We start from the raw sequence: 9043 nt of genomic DNA on the forward strand, positions 1-9043 counted from the left end.
AAACACCTGTACTCCCATCTCCGTTAGGAATTTATAAGGTTCAAATGCCGCCACTACAATAACCACATGTGGGCCCCTGGGCCACGCTGGAGCGGCACTTCTAGTATAACATGGGATTTGTGAATATGATCCCAACCAGTAGGTTCCAGCCAAGCCCCCCTCATTCATAAACAATCAGGCAGCTCACAGAGGTAGACAAGGTCATAGATTGGTTCAATACTCAGGACGAGTAGCTAGGACAATAACCACTAAACAAAGCTCCTCACAAATTCATTATTCCAAGGAGGGGTGGGGGTGGGGGCATGGAACTGATGAGATATGAGTTATCCCACTACTGTAGATGTGTTCCATCTGAACTAAAGAAGTCTAGGGTCAGATTCATTAGGGCATGGAACTGATGAGATATGAGTTATCCCACTACTGTAGATGTGTTCCATCTGAACTAAAGAAGTCTAGGGTCAGATTCATTAGGGCATGGAACTGATGAGATATGAGTTATCCCACTACTGTAGATGTGTTCCATCTGAACTAAAGAAGTCTAGGGTCAGATTCATTAGGGCATGGAACTGATGAGATATGAGTTATCCCACTACTGTAGATGTGTTCCATCTGAACTAAAGAAGTCTAGGGTCAGATTCATTAGGGCATGGAACTGATGAGATATGAGTTATCCCACTACTGTAGATGTGTTCCATCTGAACTAAAGAAGTCTAGGGTCAGATTCATTAGGGCATGGAACTGATGAGATATGAGTTATCCCACTACTGTAGATGTGTTCCATCTGAACTAAAGAAGTCTAGGGTCAGATTCATTAGGGCATGGAACTGATGAGATATGAGTTACCCCACTACTGTAGATGTGTTCCATCTGAACTAAAGAAGTCTAGGGTCAGATTCATTAGGGCATGGAACTGATGAGATATGAGTTATCCCACTACTGTAGATGTGTTCCATCTGAACTAAAGAAGTCTAGGGTCAGATTCATTAGGGCATGGAACGGAAAATGTTTTGCAGCAGAAAATGTAAAAGTAGTCTCTCCCTGTTTCCTTCTGTTTACTTCCGTTTGGTGTTTAATGAACTGGGTCTGGGTGTGTAGTCAGGGGTCTGTGGGGAGAGGAACCAGAGCCTAAGTAGGGAGACTCTTGGTCTTTGCACCAAATGGCACCCTATTCCCTATTTAAGGACCCTGCTCAAAAGTAGTGCACTAACTGGGGAATAGGATACCATTTGGGACGCAAACTTGGTGTGATGTGATAGCGGCTAATGTGAGCCTCTATCTCCAGCTGCATCTCTAACTCAATTCTCTAATGACGGTCACGAGCCGGTGACAAGTCGATGTCACATGTGAGCGTAGGAATCTGAGAATAAGAGGGACGCTCACACTGTTGACTTTACAGTAACAGAGGAGCATTTCAAGGTTTCAGACCCAGTCCCAGGCTAAGCCCCAAATGGCACCCTATTCCCTATGTATTGAACTACTTATGACCAAGGCCCATGACTCTGATCAAAAGTAGGCCATTATATGGGGAATGGTGCCATTTTGGAAGCAGATCCAGTCTCAAATACATTGTTGGTACTTTCCCCCTTTTAGAACTACAGGAACATAACCTGAGAAGTTAATTCAGTACTGCTGGACTTATAACTGAGTGTTCAGTCACAAGTCACTGTGAGACTTCCCACACCAGCAACAGGCATATCTGTTTTCAAATACTCACCGGTACAAAATAGGCTTTAAAAGTGTCTGAAAATGAAATGAGTTCATATTGATAAGCCCGGAGTTCCAAATGTAAAAACAGTCAATAATTAATTGGTCTTTGGAATATTGAAAATCTAATTATATTGATAATTTATTACATTACTGGCAGTGTCAGAAATCCCCCACCTGGTTGCGTGACATGAGGTCTGGCTTTGGACTAACACCACACAGGAACTCCATTTAATTCACTTCAGATGACTTATTATTACTGTAGGTACTTACCCATTTTATCCCAGCACTAGACAAAAACTAAAATTGTTGATAATAATCTTCCTACATTCAGAAAGTATTCAAGCCCCATTGACTTTTTCCACATTTTGTTGTGTACCAAGCTAAGGATGGATCAACAACATTGTAGTTACTCCACAATACTAACCTAAATGACAGAGTGAAAAGAAGGAAGCCTGTACAGAATTAAAATATTCCAAAACATGCACCCTGTTTGTTTGCAACAAGGCAGTAAAGTAATGGGGCAAAACATTTGGCAAAGCAATGAACATTTTGACCTGAATACAAAGTGTTATGTTTAGGGCAAATCCAATACAACACATCACTGAGTACCACTCGCCATATTGTCAAGCATAGTGGTGGCTGCATCATCTTTTGGGTGTGCTGGTAATGTTTAAGGACTGGGGAGGTTTCAGGATAAAAAATACATGGAATGGCGCTAAGCACAGGCAAGATCCTAGAAGAAAACCTGGTTCAGTCTTCTGTCCACCAGAAACTGGAGGAGGAATTCACCTTTCAGCAGGACAATAACCTAAAACATAAGGGCAAGTCTACACTGGAGTTGCTTACCAAGAAGACAGTGAATGTTCCTGAGTGGTCGAGTTACTGTTGTGACCTAAATCTACTTGACAATCTATGGCAAGACCTGAAAATGGTTGTCTAGCAATGAGCAACAACCAATTTGATCAAGCTTGAAAAATGGTTTTAATATTAATGGACAAATGTTGCAAAATCCAGGTGTGGAACGCTCTTAGAGACTTACCCAGAAAGACACTCAGCTGTAATCGCTGCCCAAGGTGCTTCTACAAAGTATTGACTCAGTGGTGTGAATATTATGTAAATGAGACATTTTATTTTCAAAAAACATATTTTCACTTTGTCATTATGGGGTATTGTGTGTAGATGGGTGAGAATTTTTTTTATCCATTTGAGTTCAGTCTGTAACACAACAAAATGTGGAATAAATCAAAGGGGTCTGAATACTTTTTGAAGGCACAGCAAAATGTAATCCAAACCATTATGACCGTCTCAGTTAATAGGAACCAGGACAGTTCTAGAAACTTGATTCACTTTTGTATGTTCAATGTTTTTCACAGGAAGTTGCACCACTCACACAAGTGTCCAAATTAGGCTTCAACACCCCCCCCCCCCCCCCCCCCCCCTCCGTATCACACACCCCCGCCGTAAGCCACTGATGACTTTATGTATAACTGCGGAGTTATAGGTGGCGTGGCTATCGGAAATGTGCCTAAACAATTATCTGTAATTGCAGTGGGTTCCAATAGCAACAGATGAGAATGAATAGCGTATGGGTAAATAACTGTATGTGCGTCGTGCCCCACTGTATCACATTGACCAATTTCACACATCTAAATACCAGCCGGCGAGGATAATTTCAAAGCCGTTCAGATTCTTAGGTTCAAATAAGCCATGATGAACTTGCTTACTTGAGGTTAAAAAATTGTAAATTCAATGTAAAAGCAATTTACACCTAATGGATGGTTTTATGAGTCACGATGCATCATTAATAATTGAGTACACGGTTAATGTCTGTGTGCCTGTGGGACGCGCACAGGAACCTGGATAGTGGACACACACAAGTTAAAACATGCGCGCGCGACAGGCTGTTCGCTCGTAGGTTAATAAACTGGTGATAACATGCATATTCAGAGAAAATATCACCTACCGAGTGCTGTCGCTAATTTCAAATATTGCATTTGCCGGAGCATCTTGGAATAATCAGTTTCCACGGCGGCTGGAGCTGGTATTCTTCGGCCCTTCCCGTCAGACGCGCAATAATCAACTGAAGACAGAACTCTCTAGAGGCGTGAGGGTGATTGAACTACTCTGAGAATTAGTCTGGCATTTCCTGCATGCTAGCATCTGCGTTTGAAGTATTTTAAACTTGCAAGAGGAACCCTGTAACTGTCACTTAAATACTGGCATTTATTCCGTTTTTAAAAAGAAGTGTTATTATTCTCCTGGTCTCCCGGTACATCACTGCTCCATATCCTTTTCTGCTGCGTAGGCTACTGTGTGGAGTGGACGGGACCGGGAGAAGAAGTCAGGACCCAAGACTTCAGTTCACCCTGAAATCATAGGCACTGAGTGTGTGGGAGTTGGCTTGCCAAGTCAACCCATGGGAAAATCTTACCATGCAAATAAAACCAGTGACAGAGACGTCTGACTCTGGAAATAATAGCAGTTAGTTATTTTGGAATGGGGAATCGCCACCAAACCAATTTGTCTTGGAAATGTCAACCTTTTTTGCCAGTACTCCACCGCCACCAGTGTTAAGTTCCGTAGCCTATTTCAAAAGATATTACTTTGCTACAACTTTGGAATTAGGGGAAAATAGCAGGTGCCCCCAGCCCTATACCGGATACTTCACATTTAAATAGGCAACTGGCAAAAAAAAATATTTAACCCTTATTCTATCAGGTAGACTGACTGAGAACACATTCTCATTTACAGCAACGACCTGGAGAATAGTTACAGGAGAGAGGATAAATGAGCCAATTGTAGACTGGGGATGATTAGGTGACCATGTTGGTATGAGGGCCAGATTGGGAATTTAGCCAGGACACCAGGGTTAACACCCCTACTCTTACGATAAGTGCCACGGGATTTTTAGTGACCACAGAGAGTCAGGACACCCATTTAACATCCCATCCAAAAGACAGCACCCTACACAGGGCAATGTCTCCAATTATTGGGATATTTGTTCTAGACCAGAGGAAAGGGTGTCTCCTACTGACCCTCCAACACCACTTCTAACAGGATCTGGTCTCCCATCCAGGGATTGACCAGGACCAACCCTGCTTAGCGTCAGAAGCAAGCCAGCAGTGGGATGACTGACAACTACCTGATAATGTCAAAGAAAACCAATTAACAAAAAAGCAACTGAGGTCACACGAAATGTTGATGGAACTATTTCAGTAAGAATATTTGCCAGCTAACGATCATTCAGTTTGGTTTTTTTTTAAATGCTGTCATGCCCTGACCTTAGAGAGCCTTTTAATGTCTCTATTTGGTTTGGTCAGGGTGTGATTTGGGGTGGGCATTCTATGTTTTGTTATCTATGATTTTGTATTTCTATGTTTTGGCCGGGTATGGTTCTCAATCAGGGACAGCTGTCTATCGTTGTCTCTGATTGGGAACCATACTTAGGTAGCCCTTTCCCCTCCTTTCTTTGTTTCACGGTTTGTTTTGTAGTGTTCATTTGTTTTTGTCGGCGTCATATAAATAAAGAATGTGTACGTTCACCACGCTGCACCTTAATGTGTACGTTCACCACGCTGCACCTTAATGTGTACGTTCACCACGCTGCACCTTAATGTGTACGTTCACCACGCTGCACCTTAATGTGTACGTTCACCACGCTGCACCTTAATGTGTACGTTCACCACGCTGCACCTTAATGTGTACGTTCACCACGCTGCACCTTAATGTGTACGTTCACCACGCTGCACCTTAATGTGTACGTTCACCACGCTGCACCTTAATGTGTACGTTCACCACGCTGCACCTTAATGTGTACGTTCACCACGCTGCACCTTAATGTGTACGTTCACCACGCTGCACCTTGGTCTTCCTCCTTCAACAGCCGTGACAAATGCTCTATCATTATCGTGTAAAGAACATAGTCTTTACCATCTCCTTATCGATAATACAATCTGTACAAATGACATTTGCTTTAATTTTTGGGTTGTAATAACAGGATAACATTAGATTAAGATTTAGAGGTATGGGGGTGTGCTCCTGGTTTATGACAAGTTATGACAAGCAAGTCCCATGGGTGACTTGGCAAGCCAACTCCCACACACTCAGTGCCTATGATATGATGGTTGACTCTTACCTAACCCTACTGACAGTTAATTTACTATGCATGTTCTAGAGAAGATCCTTGTGGGTTTCTTATGGTAGACAGGGGGAATAACATCCAGAAATTCGGTTACACTCTTGTAAAAAGAAAATGGTTTTAAAAAATGGTCACTGCTGTGACCATAGGAAAACCTTTTTGGGGTCCAGGTAGAATACTTTTTGGGTCCAGGTAGAACACTTTTTGGGTCCAGGTAGAACACTTTTGGGGTCCAGGCAGAACACTTTTGGGGTCCAGGTAGAATACTTTTTGGGTCCAGGTAGAACACTTTTTGGGTCCAGGTAAAAATCATTTTTGGGTCCAGGTAGAACACTTTTGGGGTCCAGGTAGAACACTTTTTGGGTCCAGGTAAAAATAATTTTTGGGTCCAGGTAGAACACCTTTTGGTTGCAGGTAGAACTCTTTTGGGTTTCATGTGCCCTCTGTGAAAAGGGTCCTACATGAAACCCAAAAGGGTTATATCTGGAGCCAAAAGGGTTCTACGTGGAACCAAAAAGGGATCTTCAAAGCGTTCTTCTATGGGGACAGCTGAAGAACCTTGTTAGGTTCTAGATAGCACCCTTTTTTCTAAGAGTTAGCTGTATGAGGGGATTGGGATTAGCCTGGAAACCAAATTGATTTGTTCTGTTTATTAAGAGCGTATCCGTCTTGATTACAGGCAAGATTGTGACAACCTCCCATTGTTAAAATATAATAAGTAAGAGAACATGCAGCCACAGAAACCGAGAAGTGGAGTTGATTATTATGGCAAATTCTTCATCTTCACGATTCTCAGATTGAGACTATGCCCTGAGCCTCACGGCGCTGTTGTTGTGGTGTGTGTGGTTTTGGATGCTGGTTACATGAGATGTATTCCTATTTACCTTGACATCATTTTCCATCTGGGAGGAAATGCCATAGTAGATACCTGCCTGTCTGTTTCTACAATCCCTCAGTGGCTTGAACATTGTGTGTCCGTTTCATTACTGTATAATACTGTACATGTTAAAATGGGCAGCTTCAGTCATCTGATTCTAACCATGCCTTCTGGTTAGTTCTAGTCGGGCAGCTTAGTCTCTCATTCAGAGGACCCACACTTTTGTTAGTGTCTTATTGGTCAAGGTTACACCTAATACTTATCATCGCATCTCCTTCAGCCTATCAGTGGCCTTGATTCCCGGGACTTCAGTTTCAGTTAGTCTATGACCCCAGCACACTGTGTGGTCAGAAACGTGCTTTCCCCATTCTGATGAGCACTTCCACGGTTTTCCCTCCTGTTGAACTTTTCCTCCTGTGGACTGAATCGCTTTATGTCTGATGTTTAATTGTGCATCTAAACGACCACATAGTTAATGTCAGTTATCACTGGACATGATTCTCAGTTATCTGAACCATGAGTGGTCAGATGTGTGTGTGATGCCCCCGCACAGTGACACATTGACTCGGAGCCGCTACCCCCTGTATATAGCCCTGCTATTGTTATTTACTGCTGCTCCTTAATGATTTGTTTTTCTTATCTCTTACTTTTTTTTTGGTATTTTCTTAAAACTGCATTGTTGGTTAAGGGCTTGTATAAGTAAGCATTTCACTGTAAGGTTGGGCGCATGTGACAAATACAATTTGATTTGATGTGTGTGTGAATGTCAACATCTTCTTCCATTAAACTCCTCCTAACCTGGACATCCGCCTCGTCCTTGTTCTGACCGGACGTTCTGTGGTGGTTGCCACCTGCCTTAAGCCAGCACCTAAGATTTCTTATTACGTTTATGGTCCTTCGATTCTCTACAACCCTACCCCTATTTTTCAATTCTTATTTCTAGATGTTTCATACACACAGGAGGTAAATGCTGGGGTTCACTGCATCTGTTAGTTAACACATTGCAGATGACTGTTATTTACTCATGGCTCCTGTAACACACACTGTGAGAATTAGATAGTTCACAACAGTCTTGCCTGTCTTCCACCTATCAGATATACATTTTAGTCATTTAGCAGACACTCTTATCCAGAGCAATTTACAGTAGTGAGTGCATACATTTTTTTTATTGTTTTTAATCATACTGCTCCCCTGTGGGAGTCAAACCCACAACCCTAGCTTTGTAAGTGCCAAGCTCTACCAACTGAGCCACACAGGACACACAACTATACACCAGGAAGACACTGATTAGTGGTCATATTTTATCCTCCCTTTCTACCCCACCTATGTCCGTTCCCACTGTCACTACCTGTTATGGGAGATGTATCGTAGTATAGGAAATATACATACTACAGACAGTGAATGAAGATGCTTATCCTGAGCAAATCCTTTATAGATGAAGGAAATTTGTTTAGATTGTGTATCATAACAGGAAGATATTTGCCTACTGGACTACCGGTCACCGAATGAGCGTAATGCCACAGTAAAGTAAATCCCTGCTTATTTCATATTCCCTATAATGAATGGGGTTTTCATTGAACAATCTGTTACATACAAGGAACCTGGAATGTACATAAGAAACTGGAGCTTGTATTTTATGTGTGTTATGTTTGCTTTTATATATTCTGGATGGTTGACATCTCACTGCTTAAACCACCACTAAACACTGAACTCTGTGGTATTTTCATATTCTCAAAATACTCATCTCAGAACCCAGATCCAAATCTCCCGGATGTTGGAAGAGATGAAGGAAGAGGTCAATCAGGAACTATAAAACAATAAACTGTTAGTTAATGTGAATGACTAAATATGGAAGATAGATAGAGCGAAGGAAGTTCCCCTCTCTGAATCAAATTAGTCATGACAGAAATAAGAAAAGACAGTAAGAAGTTTGCTTTCTCTTATTTCATTTATTTACTGCTTTCTTTTCTCTCCCTCGCTCTCTGACCATTTTTAAATCCCTGAATCCACTCCCTGTTAAAGATGAATACCGCAGGCTAGGGAAACCCTGTTTAACTCAATGTGGATATTGAGTCAGTGACCTTTTCCTACACAGGGGACATGGATTGGAAAGGCTTCAAACCATTTTCTGACAACTCAGCATGAAATAAAGCAGTGTGATTCTACTGATTCTATTCTCAGAACTATGACGGAGAAGAAAGGCAATGTAAACATGAACCAGACATGGGAGGGGTGATGAGTCATCTTGTTCTCAAAGAGAAACTAGACCTTCCCTTTTTTACTTCCTTGTTTCATCCTAATTTAGGAACGGTAGAGAGAGA

At 41.9% G+C, this 9043-nt stretch overlaps 1 protein-coding gene across 2 annotated transcripts in view; it reads right to left on the minus strand.

Annotated features, from left to right (window-relative positions):
• LOC109892367 (integrin alpha-1) overlaps positions 1-4059 on the minus strand; it is an 86757-nt gene extending 82698 nt beyond the window's left edge. For both annotated transcript variants that reach the window (XM_020484857.2, XM_031826257.1), the window contains exon 1: positions 3671-4059. In XM_020484857.2, coding sequence (XP_020340446.2) covers positions 3671-3713 — 43 coding nt within the window. In that variant the 5' untranslated portion in view covers positions 3714-4059. The remainder of the gene's footprint in view (positions 1-3670) is intronic.
• Positions 4060-9043: the final 4984 nt, after the last annotated feature.

This window comes from Oncorhynchus kisutch, linkage group LG6 (assembly GCF_002021735.2).
Source record: "Oncorhynchus kisutch isolate 150728-3 linkage group LG6, Okis_V2, whole genome shotgun sequence".
Lineage (NCBI taxonomy): Eukaryota > Metazoa > Chordata > Actinopteri > Salmoniformes > Salmonidae > Oncorhynchus > Oncorhynchus kisutch.